Source organism: Mobula birostris, chromosome 12 (assembly GCF_030028105.1).
Source record: "Mobula birostris isolate sMobBir1 chromosome 12, sMobBir1.hap1, whole genome shotgun sequence".
NCBI lineage: Eukaryota > Metazoa > Chordata > Chondrichthyes > Myliobatiformes > Myliobatidae > Mobula > Mobula birostris.
The window spans coordinates 59,529,695-59,552,055 of NC_092381.1; the positions used below are offsets into that span (position 1 = coordinate 59,529,695).

The 22,361-nt window shown below is 39.9% G+C and overlaps 1 protein-coding gene across 1 annotated transcript in view; it reads right to left on the minus strand.

Moving 5' to 3' along the window:
- Positions 1 to 1,136: 1,136 nt before the first annotated feature.
- Positions 1,137 to 22,361, minus strand: part of LOC140206343 (interleukin-12 receptor subunit beta-2-like) — an 85,229-nt gene continuing 64,004 nt past the window's right edge. The window contains exons 14-16 of the mRNA XM_072274692.1: positions 22,134 to 22,233; positions 11,212 to 11,302; positions 1,137 to 2,638 (exon numbers count right to left, since the gene is read on the minus strand). Coding sequence (XP_072130793.1) covers positions 2,018 to 2,638; positions 11,212 to 11,302; positions 22,134 to 22,233 — 812 coding nt within the window. The 3' untranslated portion in view covers positions 1,137 to 2,017. The remainder of the gene's footprint in view (positions 2,639 to 11,211; positions 11,303 to 22,133; positions 22,234 to 22,361) is intronic.

Sequence of the window (22,361 nt, forward strand, 5' to 3'; positions counted from 1 at the left end):
TGGCACAACATTGTGAGCTGTAGTTCCTGTTCCTCTGTTGTACTGTTCTGTGTTCTATACCCTGTCTTTCCATATGTATGCTGCTATATGTTATCCCTCACAATCCTCTCCAGTAACTTACCTGTCACAGATGTTAGGCTTACAGGTCTATTGCTCCCATGTTTTTTCTTTGCAGTCCTTAAATAAACATACATTTGCTGTCCTCCAGTCTATCAGCACCTCAGTGGTAATGGTGATGCAAATATCTTGGCTAGGACTCCTCCAAGTTCGCTAGCCTCCCACAATGTTTTTGGATAGACATGGGCAGACCCCAGAGAGTCTACCTTCACACATTTTAATACGTTCAACACTTCCCCAACACATCACCATTTACTTTCCCTAGTTCTGAAGCCTTTATGTGTTTCTCTAGGGTAAAAACAGAGGAGAAATATTAATTGAGAACCTTGCCCATTTGTGGCTCCACACATAGATGTCCAGTTCAGGCTTTGTAGGGCCTTACTCTCCCTATTTACTCTTCTTTCCCTTAGTATACTGATAACATCTCTTTGGATTCTCTTTAATCTTCTCTGCCAAAGCTATCTTATGCCCTTCTTACACTCATCCTTGAGTATATTTCTGGATCAGGAATACTCATTCTTGAACATAGAGGTGATTCTAGATGCCTATACTCTTCCAGGGGTTCCTTTGATCCCAGATGATTGTACCTGACCCATGCCTTCTTCTTTATCCTGGCCCAGGCTCACTATTTCTTGTCATCTAGGGTCTCTAGTCCTCCATTCTAACAAGTGGACCTGAACTCTAGTTATCTCACTTCTAAAATCCTCCCACTTGCTAGAGGTTCCTTTGCCTGTGAACAGTCTATTCCAATCAACCTTTGGAAGTTCCTGTCTAAGACCAGTTCTATCCATTAACATGACTATTTTATAACTAAAAGATCTATGGTCAATGTTCCTAAAATGCTCTCCTCATCTTCCCCCATCACTTCAGTCACTTGTCACCCCCAATTACCCCGGAACAGGTTGAGCTTTGCGTTCTCCCTAATAGAGCCCTGTCTATATTGCCTGAGGAAAATGTGTATACAGAGTTCCTCCTGAAAGTGATTAATTAATTTCTGAATTTTTTACTTTAATACAGCAGCTTTTAGTACAGTTATGTTCTAGTATTAACACACAAATTCCCAAGTGATTTTAATGCCACAATATGTCATTAACTGGTGCTCTGGGTTGCTAGTTCAATATCACAACTGTGTGGCTACTTAGCACAAAACCAGTATTTCCAGGATAGCATATTGAATGCATATTTGTGGACACATGGAATTGAAAAAAGTGTTGATTTGAGAAATCAGTATTTTTCAGATACAGTGGAAGAAAACCGAGTAATTACAGTATATCATAATATTCAAATCAACCTCTATTCCCATTGCTTTATTTGATCAAGAGGTTATATTAATATTAAATTCAAGGGATACTAATCTAAACCTGCATCCGATGCCATTTTAACAGGGCACATTTAGCATACTCATGGACCAAAGAATCACAATAAGCATCATGCCCTTAGAAATTCTGACCATTTATATCAGCCCTTAACCTTGAATTTGTTAGTTCTGTTTGTTCTCAGAGATTTTCCATGCAGAGATGAGGGGTGGGGAAGGCAGTGTGGTTAATGTAAAATTAACTGTGTTTACTAGCAGCTCATTCCACATTTCAGTCCCGAAGAAGGGTCTCGGTCTGAAACGCCGAGAGTTTATTTACTTTCACAGATGCTGCCTGACCTGCTGAGTTTCTCCAGCATTTTGTCTGTATTGTTTTTTATTCCACACTTATTCAGTGAAGAACAAAAGATAAATTATTTGCTTTTCTTATTTTTTTGAAGACTTCAGACTGTTATACTCCAACCCATATCTTCTATGTACAATCTAAATTAATGGCTCATAGACTTTTTTTTACCAATTTAAAAGAAAATCCAACTTTTAGAGTCTCGAGGTAAAACACAGAATTTGGCATCTACTTAATCAGTGTCATTGAATAGCCACAATCTGGGGAAAGTAAGATTTGAAACCAGTGGAGTTTTCTTCCAGGTGTAGTAGACAATCTACGAGTTCATCTGGAAGCAGAGTTTGTTCTTGAGGTAAGCTCTCAGTCGCATACATTCCATGATGTTCAATAAGTGGGAAGTGAGTCTCTTCTCTCTTAAGCAAGTACTTTAAAGGTTCTGGTGCCCCTCTATGGCCTGAGCTCAAATCAATGCTTGTATCCACAATGGTGGAAATATCTGCTACTCCGTGAAACACTGGAATGTTGAAGCCTTTGTACTCCTCATCTTGAGCAATCTCATCCTTTCGAATGGATTGGTCTTCATTATGTGATAAAGTTGGCACCTGACACACAGAGCTTTGAGGCTTGTAGCCAATTTCAACTTCCTCAATTATTTGACACTGATCAGAATTTTGGACTTCTGGAGTGTCCAATATATGAATCTCAAAATCTCCTTGGTCTATTTCGTGATTCAAATTTTCATTAAAGTTTTGGATTGAGTTTCTGTTGCTTTTTGGTAGCAAAGCTTCCTGCACCTCTGTTATTGGTGGATCATTGTACATCCGATGCATTGGAGAGCGTGGAAAGGGATATTCATCTTTCTTCTACAATGGAAATAAATGCAAAACTGTATGAAATTCAAACAAGCTATCAATGGTCTTTCAAAGAATTGATGAATAAGATTACAAACCCTTTGTCACAGCTGTTATCTGAGTTAGTTCTTATTATTAATTAGCTATATTTTTCACTTCAATTAACATAAATTCAATGATTTCACTTTGTCTTCTGAAGTTTAGGCAAAATTAAGATGATTTCAACAAAATGACCGGCACTGGTTGTTAATCCTTGGACAAGCCTACGCATAGCAAAATTGCTTTGAACTGGATCAGTTGATGCACACTTTGCGATACAGTGCATCATTTCCAATGTCCAAGATGTATGTTAAATTGAACTCAAATTGGTTAAAAGCATTCCCCTATTCTTCTGCTATTTGCACTCTGGAATCTACAAGGAGATGTTTGTGACTGTAGCATGTTGTGATTGGAACCTATCCTTGAGAGGTTTTGAGCATCTTGGCAGATGGAGCCCTGGAAATGATTCATAGGAGGCTCATTGTTATCCAGTCCTTACGGGTAAAGCACTGCCAAGGCACATTTATTTTAATTAAATTCACTGTGTTCTGGGATTGAAAGGCTGATCACATGAGGAGTGTTTGATGGCTCTGGGCCTACACTCACTGGAATTCAGAAGAAGGAGGAGAGATCTCATCTCAACCTATTGAATGTTGCATGAATATAAGGAAAATGGAGGGATATGGACATTGTGTAGGCACAAGGGATTATTTTAGTAGGACAAACAGTTGGCCCTCCAACAGTTTCCAAACCTGTTGTTGAGTGGATGGCCACAGGGGTACCCTGCTCTTGCTATTTAACCCCATTCCCCATCCTGACTCTCACCCAATTTCCTGCATGCTGCACATTGGGTGTAACTACCTCTCTATATGTCCTATCTATCACCCCCTCAGCCTGCCAAATAATCCATAGTGCATCAGGATCCAGCTCCAACTGAATGCACTTTTTGCAGGACAAGGACACTGTAGGTCTCCCTGCCTTCTCACATCCTGCAAAAGGAGCATTCCACTATGCTGCCTGGCATCTCCAGTGTTGATAAATGAGCAACTGTAAAGGAGGAAAAACAATAAACTGTGGGGGAGAAAAAAATCTACCTGATGCTTTTTTTTTACCATCTCTCACTCAGGGCTCTCCTCGCTGAAGCCTCAAAGAGCTAAAGACTCAAAATGTGCAAACTCAACTGTTTTTAAAGTTGCCAATTTTCTACTAAGTAAGTGATTAAGATCTGTTGTGTCATGATGTAAACGGAGAAGTCTTTGCCCAGAGAAGCACTTAATTCTACAAAATTTAATGAGTACTTTGGAACATTTATTAGGGCATAGAGTTGTAGAAAACTACAGCACAGAAACAGGTCCATCGGCCCATCTCATTCATGCCAAACCATTTAAATTGCCTAGACAATTTGACCTGCACCTCGACCATAGCTCTTCATACACCTGCCATCCACATGCCTACGTAAACTTCCCTTACGTGTTGAAATTGAAATCACATCCAGCACTTGCACTGGCAGCTCATTCACACTCTCACAACCCTCTGACTGAAAAGTTTCCTCTGACATTCCCATTAAAGATTTCACCTTTCTCACTTAACCCATGACCTCTAGTTGTAGTCTCACCCTACCTCAGCGGAAAAAAAAGCCTGCTTGCATTTACCCTGTCTCTATCCCTCATAGTTTTCTATACCTCTACCAAATCTGCCCTCAATCTTCTCTAGGAAATAAAGTTCTAATGTATTAAATCTTTCCTTATTATTCAGGTCCTCCAGTCCTGGCAACATTCTTGTAAATTTTCTTTGTACTCTTTTAATCTTATTTACATCTTTCCTGTGGATTGATGACCAAATCTGCACACAATTCACCAAACTAGGCCTCACCAACATCTTGTACAACTTCGACATAACATCCCAAATCCTGTACTTTAATCTATGAAGGGCAATGTACCAAAAGTTTTCATTAGGACCCAGCGTACTTGTGACACCATTTTCAACGAATTATGGATCAGTATACCCAGACTCCGTTATTTTACCACACTCCTCAGTGCCCAGCTGCTTAGTGTGTAAGAACTTCTCTGGTTGGTCCTGCCAAAGTGCAACGCCTCACACTTATCTGCATTAAATTCCATCTGCCATTTTTCAACCCATTTTTCCAGCTTGTCCTGATCTTGCTGCAAGCTTTGGTAGTCTTCTTCGCTGTCCACTACACCTCCAGTCTTGGTATCATCCACAGATTTGCTGATCCAATTAACCACATTATAAGACATAAGACGATAAGATATAGGAGACATGCAGCCCATCGAGTCTGCTCTGCCATCCAATCATGGGCTGATCCAATTCTTCCAGTCATCCCCACTCCCCTGCCTTCTCCCCATACACTTTGAAGCTCTGGTTAATCAAGAACCTATCTATCTCTTCCTTAAATGCATCCAATGACTTGGCCTCCACAGCCGCTCGTGGCAACAAATTCCACAGATTTACCACCTGCTGACTAAAGTCATTTCTCCGCATCTCTGTTCTAAATGGACGTCCTTCTATCCTGAAGTCATGCCATCTTGACCTAGACTCTCCTACCATGGAAATAACTTTGCCATATCTAATCTGTTCAGGCCTTTTAACATTCAGAATGTTTCTATGAGATCCCCCCTCATTCTCCCGAACTCCAGGGAATATAGCCCAAGAGCTGCTAGACGTTCCTCATACGGTAACCCTTTCATTCCGGGAATCATTCTTGTGAATCTTCTATGAACACTCTCCAATGTCAGCATATTCTTTCTAAAATAAGGAGCCTAAAACTGCACGTAATACTCCAAGTGTGGTCTCACGAGTGCCTTATAGAGCCTCAACATCACATCCCTGTTCTTATATTCTATACCTCTAGAAATGAATGACAACATTGCATTCACCTTCTGCACCACCGACTCAACCTGGAGGTTAACCTTTAGGGTATCTTGCACAATGACTCCCAAGTCTCTTTGCATCTCTGCATTTTGAATTCTCTCCCCATCTAAATAATAGTCTGCTCATTTATTTCTTCCACCAAAGTGCATGACCATACACTTTCCAACATTATATTTCATTTGCCACTTCTTTGCCCACTCCTCTAAACTATCTAAGTCTCTCTGCAGGCTCTCTGTTTCCTCAATACTACCCGCTCCTCCACCTATCTTTGTATCATTGGCAAATTTAGCCAGAAATCCATTAATCCCATCGTCCAAATCATTGACATACATTGTAAAAAGTAGCGGTCCCAGAACTGACCCCTGTGGGCCTCATGCGTGGCATCTTGTCAAAGACCTTCTGAAAATCCAAGTACACCACATCTATTGCATTTTCTTGGTCTACCCTGCTTGTAATTTCCTCAAAAAATTGCAGTAGGTCAGTCAGGCTGGATTTACCTTTCAGGAAACCATGATGGCTTTGGCCTATCTTGTCATGTGCTTCCATGTACTCCGTAATCACAGATCATTGATATAGATGACAAACAACAAAGGACCCAGCATCGATCCTGCAGTACTCCACTAGTCATAGGCCTCCAATCAGAGAGGCAAACATCTACTACCACTCTCTGGCTTCTCGTGCAAAGCCGGTGTCTAATCCAATTTACTACCTCATCTTGAATGCTGAGTGACTGAACCTTCTTGACCAACTTCTCATGCAGGATCTTGTCAAATGCCTTGCTAAAGTCCATGTAGACAACATCTACTGCCTTGTCTTCATCAATTTCCCTGACAAATTCCTTGAACAACTCTATAAGATTGGTTAGACATAACTTACCATACACAAAGCCATACTGTCTATCCTTAATCATTCTCAGTTTATCTCAAGTACCCATATATCCCGTCTCTTAGAATACCTTCCAATAACTTTATCACTACTGATGTCAGGCTCACTGGCCTATCGTTTCCTAATTTATTCTTAGAGCCTTTCTTAAATAGCAGAACAATATTAGATATCCTCCAGTACTCTGGAACCTCCCCTGTTGCTAAAGATGATTTAAGTATCTCTGCTAGTGCCCCTGCAATTTCTGCACTTGCCTCCCACAGGGTCCGAGGGAACAGCTTGTCAGGCCCTGGAGATTTGTCCACCCTAATTTGCCTCAAGACAGCAAACAATTCCTTCTCTGTCATCTGTATAGGGTCCACAAAGTTGATGTTGTTCTGCCTCACTTCTATAGATTCCGTGTCCATCTCCTGATTCGTTCAAGATGTTCTCCATCTCCTTTGGCTCCACACATAGATTACCATTCTGATCTTCCAGAGGACCAATTTTGTCCCTTGCAATCCTTTTGTTCTTAACATACCTGTAGAACCCCTTAGGATTCTCCTTCACCTTGTCTGCTTGAGGAACCTCATGCCTTCTTTTACCCATCCTGATTTCTATCTTAAGTGTTCCCTTACATTTCTTATACTCCTCAAATAGTCATTTGTTCCAACCTGCCTAACCCTGCTAAGCATATCCTTTTTTTTTCTTAACCAGGGCCTCAAAATATCTCAAAAACTAAGGCCTGCTAAAACTTTTATCTTTATCTTTTACTCTGGTAGACACATACAAGCATTGTACACTCAAAATTTACTTTTGAAGATCTTCCTCTTACCAAGTACACCTTTGCCAGAAAACAACTTGTCCCAATCCTCATTTGCCAGATCCTTTCTGATACCATCAAAATTGTCCTTTCTCCAAGTTAGAATTTCAACTCATGGACCAGACCTATCCTTTTCCATAATTACCTTGAAACTAATGGCATTATGATCACCAGATACAAAGTGTTCCCCTACACGTACTTCTGTCTCATTCCCTAATTGATCTAGTAGCACACTCTCTCTCTCGTTGGGACATCTATGTTGTGATTAAGGTAACTTTCCAGAATGCATTTGACAAACTCTATCCCATCTTGTTCTTTTACATTATGGGAGTCCAGACAATATGTGGAAAGTTAAAATCACCTACTATAACAACCTTATGTTTTTTTGCAATCTCTCTACAAATTTGTTTCTCTAAATCCAGCGGACTGTTGGGCCATTGATAATATAGACCTTGCTCACTCCTCATTTCCATCCATAAAACCTCATTTTTGCTGACTAGTAACACCACAGCTCCCCCTTTAATCCCTCCTGCTTTATCACATCTAAAGCAACGGAACCCCAAAATACTGAGCAGCCAGTCCTGCCCTCCTGCAACCAAGTCTCACTAATGGCTACAATATCATAATTCTATGTGTTGATCCATGCTCCGAGCTCATCTGCTTTTCCTACAATACTTCTTGCATTGAAATATTCACAACTCAGAACATTAGTTCCCCCCCCCCCCCCGCCCCCAGCTCAACCTTTCGCTTCCTGACCTTGTCTGGGGTGTTAAAAATATCTGTCTCCACAATCTCTCCACTATCAGTTCTGGCACTCTGGTTCCCAACCCCTGCAACTCTAGTTTATACCAACCCCACCCACACCCCATTTAGTACCAGCAAACCTTCCTGCTAGGGTATTTGTCCCCCTCCAGTTAAAGTGCAAACTATCCCTTTTGTACAGGTACCACCTTCTGTGGAAGAGAGCCCAATAATAAAAAAAATCTGAAGCCCTCACTCCTGCACTAACTAATTAGCCACGCATTAAACTGTACTTCTTCCTATTTCTCACCTCTGTAGCATGTGGCATGGGTAGCAATCCTAAAATCACAACCCTGGATGTCCTGTCCTTTAACTTAGCACTTAACTACCTGAACTCACTTTGCAAAACCTCATCAGTCGTCCTACCCATGTCATTGGTACTGACGTGAACCATGATCTCTGGCCCTCACCCTCCCACTTAAGATCGGTGCTGGGTCTGTTGTTATTTGTCATATATATCAATGATTTAGATGATAATGTGGTTAACTGGATCAGCAAATTTGCAGGTGGCACCAAGATTTGGGGTACAGTGGACAGTAAAGAAGACTATCAAAGCTTGCAGTGGGATCGGGACCAGTTGGAAAAATGGGCTAAAAAATGGCAGATGGAATTTAATGCAGACAAGTGCGAAGTGTTGCACTTCTGTAGAACCAACCAGGGTAGGTTTTTCTGCAGGGCACTGACGAGTGTGGTAGAACAAAAGGATTTGGGAATACAGGTCCATAATCCATTGAAAGATGTGTTGCAAATAGATAGGGTCATAAAGAAAGTTTTTGGCACATTGGCCTTTATAAGTCAAGGTAGACGAGATAGGATGTTATGTTGAAGTTGTATTAGATGTTGATGAGGCCTAATTTGGAATATTGTGTGCTGTTTTGGTCACTAGCCTACAGGAATGAAATAAATAAGGTTGAAATAAATAAGGTTGAAAGAGTACAGAGAAAATTTACAAGGATGTTGCCTGGAGTGGAGGAGCTGAGTTGTAAGAAAGGATTGAATAGGTTAGGACTTTATTCCTTGGATCATAGAAGATTGAGGGGAGACTTGATAGATATATCCAAAATTATGAGGGTTACAGATAGGGTAAATGCAAGCAGGCTTTTTCCACTGAGATTGGGTGGAAGTACAATTAGAGGTCATGGGTTAAGGGTGAAAGGTGAAAAGTTTAAGCTGAAATTGAGAGGAAACTTCTTCACTTAGAGGGTTGTGAGAGTGTGGAATTAGCTGCCAGCGCAAGTGGTGCATGCAAGCTCAATTTCAACACCAAAAGAAGTTTGGATAGGTACATGGACAACAGTGGTATAGAGGGCTATAGTCCGGGTGCAGGTTGATTGGAGTAGGCAGTTTAAATGGTTTGGCAAAGACTAGATGGGCTGAAGGGCCTATTTCTCTGCTGTACTTTTCTATTACTCTATGACTAAGTAATTGCACAATACTGCGGTAGAGTCTTGAGAATATTTTTTGTCATAGATGGAGTAGAAGTCTAAATTAACCAACAATGTAGAAAAGAAATGATTTGTGTTCAGTTTCTTTTCACAACTATTTAGCATGCTGTTTGATGGAATGGGAAGATAAACATAACAAGTTGCGTTTTGCAATTATTGTTTGCAGCATCAAGTTTCATTTTCCCCTAAGACTTTATCATTTGCTCATTCTGTGGAAGTGTGAATAATTACGAGGTGACCAAGGTTGCCTGCTTTGAGTTGTGAAATTAAGCATTTCATGAGAAACACTTTAATGCAGAAAATATTATACACGGTGATAATGCAAACTCCTAGGTACTAAATGTGAGTTTTTCATCCCAGTAGAATTGAATGCAATTAGCAGCATTCATCTCAGAGTTAAATTACCTGCATTCTGAAAGTTAACACAGAAGCAATAAGCATTTAGAAATTAGATTAATAAACAAAGGGATTAAAAATGGTTAGGCATGAGAAATGATAGAATGTAGAGCAATACAGCACAGGACAGGCTCTTTGGCCCACAGTGCTGAGCTGAACTAAAGAAATTAGTGATCAAATGCTGAGGTGATTGAGTATTGTGGGGCCAAGGAATGTGGTGTTGGATGAGTGGGGTGAAGGATCATAGGGTCAGTGGGAATAGGTCAGAGAGCACACAGGGTCAGTAGTCATGACTTGTTCTGACTAGATAGAGCAGACGTGGAAAGAATGAATGTTATCAGGAAAGTTGATGAAGGCATGGCAGCGGATGTTGTCTATATAGATTTTAGCCAGGCATTTGAAAAAGTTCCTTGTTTGGAGATTGGTCAAGAAGGTTCAGTCACTCAGTATTCAAGATGAGGTTGTAAATTGGATTAGATATTGGCTTTGTGGGAGAAGCCAGACAGTGGATGTAGATGGGTGCCCCCCTGACTGGAGGCCTGTGACAAGTGGCGTGCTGCAGGGATCAGTGCTGGGTCCCTTGTTGGTTGTCATCTATATCAATGATCTGGATGATAATGATTTTATGCAGTTTCGGTCACCCACCTACAGGAAAAGATGTAGATAAGATTAAAAGAGTATAGAGAAAATTTACAAAGATGGTGCCATGTCTGGAGGACTTGATTATAAGGAAAGATTGAATAGGTTAGGACTTATTCCCTGGAATGTAGAAGATTGAGACGAGATTTGATAGAGGTATACAAAATTCTGAGGGACATAGATAGGGTAAATGCAAGCAGGCTTTTCCACTGAGGTTGCATGGGAATACAACCAGAGGTCACAGGTTAAGGGTGAAAGGTGAAATGTTTAAGGGAAATGTGAGAGGAAACTTCTTCACTCAGAGGGTGTGGAACAAGCAGCCAGTGCTAGTTGTGCATGAATTCTCGAGTTCAATGACAAGATAGGCAGCATTACAGTTTTTCAGTATCATGTATTACTCTTAAGTTACTTGTGATTACTTTTTAAGTTAGTAGTGGAGAAATTCAAGAGAAGTTTTGTGCTGGTGATTCCTGCCAAAAATAAAATATATCTGGATTATTTTCTAGTATTGTCACATAATTAGTACTGAAATTCTATATGCTTGTACTGTATTATTTTCCTTGATATATCATATTCCATACAGTAGATTAACTCCTCCGTGAACAAACTAGTTTTAGTATTCATTTAACAGTTATGGAATGTTCTATATTAACATTAAATACAAAGAAAATTTGTCCCTTAATACTTACCTCCAGTCCTTTAGCCACTTTGCTGTTTTCCACATCTGGAAATTCTTCATGAACCCAGCCAGGCAAAAACATTTTCAATGTTGTTTTAATTCTAAAAGGTAAACAAATAATTTGTATAAAAATATAAAGCATTGATAGAAACATAGGGAGTTGTACTTTTTAAGTCACCATTAACTGGATGTTGTGACCGAACAACAGGAATTCTGCAGATGCTGGAAATTCAAGCAGCACACATCAGAGTTGCTGGTGAACGCAGCAGGCCAGGCAGCATCTGTAGGAAGAGGTACGGTGAACGTTTCAGGCTGAGACCCTTCGTCAGGACTAACTGAAGGAAGAGTGAGTAAGGGATTTGAAAGTTGGAGGGGGAGGGGGAGATCCAAAATGATAGGAGCAGACAGGAAGGGGAGGGATAGAGCCAAGAGCTGGACAGGTGATAGGCAAAAGGGGATACGAGAGGATCATGGGACAGGAGGTCCGGGAAGAAAGACAAGGGGGGCGGGGGGACCCAGAGGATGGGCAAGAGGTATATTCAGAGGGACAGAGGGAGAAAAAGGAGAGTGAGAGAAAGAATGTGTGCATAAAAATGAGTAACAGATGGGGTACGAGGGGGAGGTGGGGCCTTAGCAGAAGTTAGAGAAGTCGATGATCATGCCATCAGGTTGGAGGCTACCCAGACGGAATATAAGGTGTTGTTCCTCCAACCTGAGTGTGGCTTCATCTTTACAGTAGAGGAGGCCGTGGATAGACATGTCAGAATGTTGTGACCGAATTTGCTGTATAAGACTACAATGAACCTTTTTAACCAATCTAGCTCCCCCTATTGTGCAATTTTTACCCAAAATCTTAAAAATATTTTTTGAATACTCATACTAAATCCCCTGTATTTGGTCATTATTGACTTCCTCTGCACACAGGCAAGAGGAGTAAAGGTTATTGCTTCTTTAGCTCACTTTCTGAACTAGTTGAGCTAGTGTCTAGACTACAGATCACTATTTAATAAACTTGAGCTCTCCTTCCTTTTAATTCCCTTTTTATTTTTCTCAGTGATAATGGTTTTGACTTCTTTTGCCTACTTGTCAAGATATTGACACAAGTATTGCTCATAAAATCAGAAATTAAAGTGTAGTTGACGAGGTTTCATTTGTGAGGATGTTGTTATTTACCGTCTGTTCTTGTCCCCTCCTTTTCTGGTTTTCAAACATACAGGGATACGGCCCTAAGAGGTACAGCTCTCCTCTGTTACTTTGCTTACATTTTCACACTTTAATTGTCAACTTACTATTTTGCTTTGACGTGCTGTTCAAGCATGCAAGGCCTCGTCACATGGTTGAAACTTACCCATGTTAAATAGGAATCTGTGCTTGGGCCAAGATCCAAAGCAACTTCAATAGAATGAGTCACCAAGCCTGATGTCACTAAACATCAGTCATATTGAAGCCATATAAATTGGCTTCTAGATTCCTGACTAGTTCCAACCTGCTGATCACATTTGCAGATGACGTGACATTGATAGGCCTTATTTCCAACAATGATGAGTCAGCCTACAGAGGAGAAGTCAATGCCATGGTACAGTGATGCCAGAGAACAACCTCTCCCTCAGTGTCGAAAAAGCGAAGGAGTACAGGAAGAACAGAGACAAACTAGCCCCTGTTGACACTAATGGGACTGTAGTTGAGAGGGTGAGTAGATTCAAGGTCCTCGGTATACACATTACCAAGGATCTCACGTGGACTGTACGTACTGGCTGTGTGGTGAAAGAAGCACAACAGCGCCTCTTTCACCTCAGATGGCTGAAGTAGTTCGGCATGAGTCCCCAAATCCTAAGGACTTTCTACAGGGGCACCACTGAGAACATACTGACTGGCTGTATCACTGGCTGGTACAGGACCTGTATTACCCTCAACCACAGGGCACTGCAGAGAGTGGTGCGGACAGCCCAGCACATCTATGGATGTGAGCTTTCCCCTAATCAAGACATTTACAGCAGCGTTAAAAGGGCCCAGAGGATCATCAGGGACTCCAGCCACTCCAACCACAAACTCTCTCAGCTGCTCCATCGGCAAATGGTACCATAGCATTAAGACCAGGACCAACAGGCTCTAGGACAGCTTCTTTCACCAGGCCACCAGATTTATCAATACACGTTGATCTGATTGCATATCTGACTGTACATTGATCCGATTGTCTATCTGACTGTATATCAATCCGATTGCGTATCTGACTGTACGTCGATCCGATTGCATATTTGATTGTACATCGATCTGATTGGGCATCTGACTGTACATTGATCTGATTGTGTGTCTGACTGTACATTGATCTGATTGTGTCTGACTGTACATTGATCTGATTGTGTATCTGACTGTACATACATGTATACAAAACAATTATGTATACAATTTTAGTGTTTGGGCAACAAAGATTTTTACTCCCTTGGATGTAAGAAATAAAATAAAATAAATAATACATCAATAAATAAATACATACATGGCAGAAGTTAACTCTGAATGAGGAACAGAAACAAGATTACAGCTGATGACAGTCTCCAGGGTAATGGGATGAAAAATCATTCTTGCGGGACATAGGAAATGTATTTGATTGCCAATTGTCTTGTGGCTGATGATATTTCATTGAAGAAATAAACTTTAAAATCATCCTCTACCCTCTTCAGGAGCCCAATACACTAGAAACATTCTTACATTCTTGTATCCACAGAACAAGGATAAAAAATCTAGATGTGTGTTTAACTATACATATATGTTGTTCAACCACACACGTGAATACAGTCAAAATGAACCAGCATTCATTTGGCATGAATGTACAAAACAAGCTGCCAACAGTCACACAGCACATATAATTCCAATAGCACACAACATACATTCACCTTGTATGTAGCTCAAGACAGCAGAAACAGGACCTTCAGACCACTATGTTTGTACTGAGCATGATGCTGGATTAAACTATTTTTTTTCTGCCTATATAGGATCCATATCCCTTTGTATTTGCGTGTGTGTCTAACAGTCTCTTCAGCATCACTATTGTATTTGCTTCCACCACTCCTTATTCCACCAGTCCTTCTTGAACCTGGCACCAATCACTCTCTTCATAAAAAAACTTGCCCTGTACTCCGTACACTACTGGTTACCAACCAATTGATCGTGATCGACCGGTCGATCTTTGAGACTTTCCCAGTAGATCCCGAAAAAAAATGAAAAATATATACACAAATACATTATGCCTGATAAACCTTTTGATGCAAAAGCAAATTTTACCCCTAAAGCGCATATGTGAGTCATATGTAGTAACTTCTACTTTGAAGAAGGACCACTCGACAACTTCATGTCCAAAGGAACAACTTTATCTGGGATGGCAAGACCAATGCGGCGGAGGGGCTTATACACACATGTGCAGAAAAGACCGGAAGTAAAACCCTGCAATCCCAGAAACAACCTCTGTTTACAAACAGCTTTCCATAGCGGGAGTATTGCTATATTACCATTATTCTAATTGGTATTAACTTATCTTTATAATGCTCACATTACAACACTTCTCCCCCTTTAAATTCCAACATTTTCCAAATGTAAAAGAACTGGGAAACAAAAAACAGTGGTGTCATTAGCTTGCGTACCCCTGAAACTTATACTAGTGTCTCAGTAACAGTTTACCAATACAAAACAACTGAAGAACGTGGCATACTCAACATTCTGTCTAACAAACCTCCTGACAGACTGAATATTCAGTCTGTCAGGTGGTTTGAGAGGGCGCTGTGCTCCAACGGTTTGTTGACTTGCTGCCTGAGATAAATAAATGAGGAGCACAAGGAACTGTCAGGTGATGCATGGCTACTGGATTTAGGGTTTCTGACAGACCTAATGGCTAAATTAAACGCACTTAACAACGAGCTCATTGGAAAAGACCGACACCTACCCCACATGATAAGCGCAGAAAATGTGTTTAAGGCCAAGCTCAGTGTTTGGATTTCAAATTTAAAGAATGGGAGGCTGACACACTTTCTCAACTTGGAGAAACTGTTATGGGCCATCAAGGAAAAAAAATGCTTTTTGCCCTGAGCAGTACTGTGCTTACCTAGATAAACTGGCAATAGAGTTTGATTGGCGTTTTGGGGAGTTAAACGTTATGAAAGATATTGTTGCATTTATTTCAAACCCATTTCTGCCGATTGATATAGAACAGATAGCAGCCAAATTCCAGCAAGTATTTGGTGTGCCAAGTGATATTGAAATGGAAATGACTGATTTGCAAAATGACATCGAGCTTAAAGCAAGATCAAGGAATGGTGACTTTTGGGAGCTTGTCAACAGGGAGAAGTTTCCTCATCCCACCACATGTGCACTAAAAGTCAGTACCTACTTCGGGTCAACTTATCTGTGTGAAATTGCATTTTCACAGATGAAAATTAATAAATCTAAGTACAGGAGCTGTCTTACTGACAGACACCTCACAGACTGTCTCAGACTGGCTGTCTGTAGTTATGAGTCAAATTTCAGGGAACTAGCAGAAAGTATTCAGCCCCAGTCATCACACTGAGTACAACAGTCAATTTTTATTCATTTATTTTTCGTGTTGAAATAAAATTAAATAATGAAACTTAGAATTAAAGGTGTTGTAATGTGAGCATTATAAAGATAAGTTAATACCAATTAGGATAATGGTATTACAGGTGCACATTCCTTATCCGAAATTCTGAAATCCAAAAAACTCCGAAAACCGAAGTTTTTTTTGCCAACAGCTGACGTCACTCAGGTGTGACGTGGCAGCACTAGCAGAGGCCACCAGACGTCAGTTGTACTGGTCGTACTGGTTACACGTGCATTTGCTGTTTACTGTTGACTTTGTGTTTAATTTCACTGTGAAAATGTCAAAAAGAGCTACAGATACCCCTATGGGTAACAATGAGAAAAAGAGAAGGAAGCATCTGTTTCATTATCAATAATGCAGAAAGTGGAGTTATTGCAGAAGCTTGATGGTGGTGTGTCTGTGCGGCGTCTTACTGAAGTAAGTAGTGTCGGAACTACCACTGTATATGATTTAAATAAACAGAAAGACAAGTTACTGAAGTTTTATAGTGACAGTGATAGTGATGTTCTACATTTATTCCAATAAGTCATTTACCATGTGTTTGATTCCGTTCGTTTGAAGCTGTATATTTTTATGTTTTATTGTATGTTTTTGTTGGAAATAATTTTTTTTCTTGTCATTATTCCATAAACAATACAGTATAACAATTATTTACATAGGATTTACATTGTATTAGATATTATAAGTAATCTAGAGATGATTTAAAGTATATGGGAGGATGTGCATAAGTTTGGTGTGCCGCCAGGTCCTAAAGTCCACCGCACTGAGTGTATAAGCCCCTCCGCCGCATTGGTCTTGCCATCCCAGATAAAGTTGTTCCTTTGGACATGAAGTTGTAGAGTGGTCCTTTTTCAAAGTAGAAGTTACTACAAAAGGTATGAAGTATTGTAATATTCTTAAAGAAAGACAGCTATGGCCTGTTTGATATGCTAGTTACAGTGTTTTCTTGGTTGAATTAGTTTGAAAGTTTGGCAAAGGCATTTTATGTAATTCAAATACAATTAGCCCAAATAAAAGGCGTCAAGTTGGAAGTACAATCTGAGCTTTTTTTTTCTCTAAATGATTTGGTAGGTCGATCTTCCTTTCACTAAGGCCGAGGTAGGGGATCCTGGGCTTAAAAAGGTTGGCGACCACTACTTTAGAGAGTTAAATTTCATTTCTACATGATTGCTATCATCTTCAACAGATTCTATTTCTAGTCTTTGAAATCTATTCCTTACTTCAATTGTAAATTTTTGTCTTAAGTTTTCTTCTTTAATTAATTGCAAGTAGTGATGGGATTGTTCAGGTTGTTGCTTTAATTTTTTAAGTTTTACTTTTACATAACGTACTACTGGGTTATGGTCACTATTACAGTCTGCAACTGGATGTGTTTTGCATTGAATCACTGAGTTTCTAAATTTTTGGTTTATAGTAATAAAGTCAATTTGATTTCTAGTGTTATCACCTGGACTTTTCCAGGTCCACAAGTATCTTGGATGGTTTTTAAAGTAGGTATTCATAATGACCTGATTATTCATCTTGCACCATTCTACCCCTCATTGGAACATGTCAGAATAGAAATAAAACACTAATTTATTCTTGTGGAACATCCCATACTAATGGAGTAGGAATTCTTATGGATGAAAACATGGCAAAAAGTGATTTAGGACATTGGCCAATATCAGAAAGAGTGCTCCTTGTTAGATCCAGAGGACAACCATTTGATTTAGCAATTATACAGGTATATGCACCAACAACAGATGGAACAAATGAGGATATAGATAAATTCTAAGAAGAGCTTGAACAAGCAAAGAATGGATTCAAATCTCAAGATATTGTTATTGTCATGGGAGATCTAAATGCTAAAGTAGGACAGGGTGCTGATGGAAATACCATAGGAAAATTTGGACTAGGGGAAAGAAATGAAAGAGGTGAGAAATGAGTAGAATGGTGCAAGATGAATAATCATCATAATAATAAAGTAATAAATATTGAGAACATGAAAATCAGAGTCTTTGAAAGTTAGTCCATAGATTGTGGGAACAGTTCAGTGATGGAGCAAGTAAAGTTGAGTGAAGTTATCCCCTCTGGTTCAAGAGCCAGATGGTTGAAGGGTGGTAACTGTTCCTGAACCTGCTGGTGTCGGTCTTGAGGCTCCTGCACCTTCTTCCTGGTGGCAGCACTGAGAAGAGAGCATGGCCTGGATAGTGTAACTTCTCACGTTTGCTCAAATTAAACTCTATCTGCCATTTCTCTGCCCATATCTGTAACTGATCTACGTTCTGCTGTGTCCTTTGACAGCCCTCTATACCAGTGGCTCTGAAACTTCTTCTGTTTGTGATACACTTGTCACTTTCATTTACCTCTGTGGCCTCCACCCTCCACAGTCTCCGTTAGTTGCTAAAGCTTTTTTTTGGGTAACTGTACTAATTATTCTAAAATATCATCAATGTTCATGTTTTAACAGGTTATAGGTATTATTGTACCTTAAATATAATGTTACAGTTGTATATGAAAAATAAAACTATTCCAAAGCTCTGAATAGGATACTTGATATATAATATATATAAAATATTCTTCCAACCAGCAGTGAAAAAAAACACTTAATATTGTTACCTCGGCTATGTAGTGAGATCCTTGTGACTGGTGCCGATGGTTCCTGTCTAACATGTAACTATCTATAACAAAGTAATCATAATCACTAACTGGTGGGGCGCATTGCAGGCTCTCCTGCTGGGCCACGCCTGCCTGCCCACTACTGTATCGTCAGAGATTTGGGGGTGGATGTGGAGCATCCTACAACACTCACCTCAGCAGCTGTGAATGGTGAATTGTGTCTGGTGAAGCAGGAACAGAGATAATGATTGACATGTTGCACCCCCCACGCCCCACACCCCATACCCACACAGGCTAAGCTGTACTGCGGCCTCATCTAGCTTATTTTTCCATTCATTACATTGGAGCTCCAACTAAATTATGTACATATATATACACACACACATTTTAGTAATATTTCATTAAAACAGTAAACTTAACATGGCCCATTCAGAAACTTGTGCGCTCCCAGTTTCTTGTTTTTTTACTTATGGCCTCTTTGGAAACAAGTATGGCCTCCCGGGAGACAATATGGCCCATGTTGAGAATCACTGCACTACACTGACCACAATTCCACTGTTCTTTGTGTCATCTGCAAATTTATTCATCATCCATCTTCATTTTCATCGAAGTCATTGATATACATCACACACAAAAGATTCTATCATGGTGAAAATGTTGGATGCTATTATTGAAGACATTATAATAGGGCACAAGAAAAACAAGGCCATTGGGAAAAGTCAGCATTGTCTTAGGAAAGGGGAAGCTCCTAATTCATATTTTCATAACTACAGAGTTCAAGAGAGGGTTTAAAAAAACATAATGTAGTACTTAAATAATATGCCAAATTTTGGGATATTTGTTATCATAACCTGCATTCTAATGTGGAGAGATGTTCAAGATAGAAGAAAAATCAGAAATGCTGACAGACTAACAACATTTATTCCCATTCCAACATGTCAGTCCATGGCTTCCTCTCCTGCCACGATGAGGCCACTCTCAGGTTGGAGGAGCAACACCTCATAGTCCACCTGAGTAGCTTCCAACTTGATGGCATGAACATTGATTTCTCTAACTTCTAGTAATTTTTCCACCTTCCCCTTTCCTCTTTTTTCATTCTCTATTCTGGCTCCCCTCTTACCTCTTCTCTTCTCACCTGCCCATCACCCTCCCCTGTTGCCCCACCTCCTTCCCTTTCTCCCATGGTCCAGTCTCCTTTCCTATCAGATTCCTTCTTCTTCAGCCCTTTACCTTTTCCACCTATCACCTCCCAGCTTCTTACTTCACACCCTTCCCCCCTTCTCCTATTATTTTCTAGCTTGTACTCCTTTCCATCTCCCCACCTTCTTCTTCTAGCTTCTTTCCCTCTTCCTTTCCAGTCCTGATGAAGGGTCTCAGCCTGAAGCATCAACTGTTTATTCCTTTCCATAGATAGCATTTGACTAAGTGTGGCTTTAGGGAATATTTTTTAAACTAGTCAACTAACATAAATAGAATAATACCCCAATAGGTGGAGTCATTCTACAAAGGGAAGATTGCTGTAGTAGTTCATTCATCTCAACCCCTGGATATCACTCAGGGCACGTGCTCAGCCGGCCCATTTTCAGTTGTTTTAGCCATAACAGAAATAAGGAAATCCTCAGACTCCTCAGTAAATGCAGCAGCCCATGCCTGCATACACCAAGACCTGGACAACAATCAGGCATGTTCTTGGAAGTGACAAGTAGCATTTACACCACAAAGTGCCAAGTTTTAACCATCTTCTAAAAGAGCATGATCACCCACGTCATTCACTTGTATTAATATTCAACATCCTAACAGTCTCTATTGAACAGAAACTCCACAGCCAGCCACATAAATTCTGTGGCCACAAGAACAGGCCTTGCAGTGACTAACTAATTCCTGATACCCTGAAACTTCGTTATCTACAACCCACAAGGTTGGAGTATGATGGAATTCTTGCCTGGACAACAGCAGTTTCAACAAGGCTCCTGAAGCTTGAGGCTATCCAGGGCAATGCAAATCACCTGGTTGGTGCCCTTCCATCAGCTTGAATGTTCATTTCCTTCAGCACAGGCACACTGGCTGCAGTGCACATAAATTACTCATCTAAGTTACCCTAATGGCACTACCCAAATCCATGACCTTTATGGCCAAGAAGGACAAGGGCAACTGGCACACGGGTATACCAGCACCTGCATCTTTCCCTTCAAATTGATCTGGAAATATTTTCTGATCTTTCAGCATTGTGGTGCTTAATTCTCCCGATGTCACTCTGTGAGTATATTTAGCAAAAGGGCAGGAGGGGTTCAAGGCAATAGGTCACCACCATCTTCACAACGATATTAAAGATGAGTAATACATGCAAGTGATAATTAGATCACAAAAAATAATGAATAGAAAGGCCATAGATCATCCTGCCCTGCTAATGTACTGTAACTCTCATCCCAACAACATCATAGGAGTAGCTTTTTAGGACGTACTGCTGAGACTCTAGAAGCCAGTTCAACATCACCTCATCAGTGGCAGCTAGGAATCAGCACATCCATCAGTGAATCTTGATGCTGATGTAAGTAGTAGTGAAAGTGTGCTCTATTGAAATACTGAAAATTTCCATTTCTTACTAACACCTTTCACATTGATGAGAAATGAGTTGCCAAGATTAAGTTCAGGACTGTTAAATCTTTCTGTTGTTATGTCTTCTATTTCCTGTTTCCTGTTGAACTTCCTGTTCCCAGAAGGAGCACTCTTTGCATATCAGCAGGGAAACCCACAATAAACAAACAGAAATGTTGAAGACATATACTTAATTTCTCTGGGTTTTAACAAACTCTTACTAGTTCAGTAAAATTGTGTATAAATAGTTATCAAATAGACAAGTAGGTATTTTGAATCATCAAAAATTCATTAATTCAATGTAGACAAAAGCATCAGTAATACATTTTCAGGGATAAATATTCTTTAGCTGTAAAGTAACCAAAGACTTTGTTTAACACATTTTCCATTATTGTACTAATAATATAATGTATGGCTACCAAATACTAATGATTGATCCTCTATGTCGTAGCAAAGTATTACTGGAGCCCCTTGGAGATCCTTACTAGGCCAACAGTGACACTTTTTTTTACTTTAATTTGTGAACGAAGGAAGCATCTGAAGAGATACTTTGCTTTATTAGCTTCATAATATTCAATGGGAAGTTTGGTTTCTGCACCAATATTTTCTTTCCTCTCTTCAGGTATGAACTCTTCATGAGACTGCATGAATGACTATTCTCAATGGGTGAAACTGGATAACAAATGTTGGAGGTTTTACCTAAATGGTTACAAATACGTCTACTCTTCTGGAACTTGAGAGCTTGACAAGGTATACTCTGAATTTTGCAGTTAACAAAAAACTCTGGGTAGGGATGGGGGCAGAGGCAGGAAAGCAGGGTTCATTTTAAACCAGCCAACCTATGTGAAAGTTAAAATCCATCAAGGTGTAAACCACAAAATAAACAGTTAATCAAGAGATAAGTTTCCTGGGTAACGATTTCGATTTAGATTTGCACCTCAGCTCAATAGCTATATTCTCGTCTCAACTGAAGTTAGCATCTCATCATAGATTGCAAGTGTGCCTTTTGTTTCTCAGTGTCTAAGGTTCAGTTTCAAATTTGGCAAAGTCTATGCTGTAAGATAGCATTAACAGTAACACTTTCTACTTTAATAATTTGCTTGATGAGGTTGTTGATCAATCCAAGTACTCACCTTTTCCTGACTGATTTTGCAAGCGTTAGAGCCAAAAGGAAGGCTGTTGGAATGCTTATTCCCAGGCTTAGCTGCAGTGGCAGAGCAATGCCATGATATTCTAAAAATGCCAATAATAGATAAGAATGTACAGTTATTTTCACAATTGGATGTTTTTTAAAAGAAATATGTACAATGAAATAAGCAAATATGATGGTTAAGTTCGTACATGATTCAAAAATATGAGCA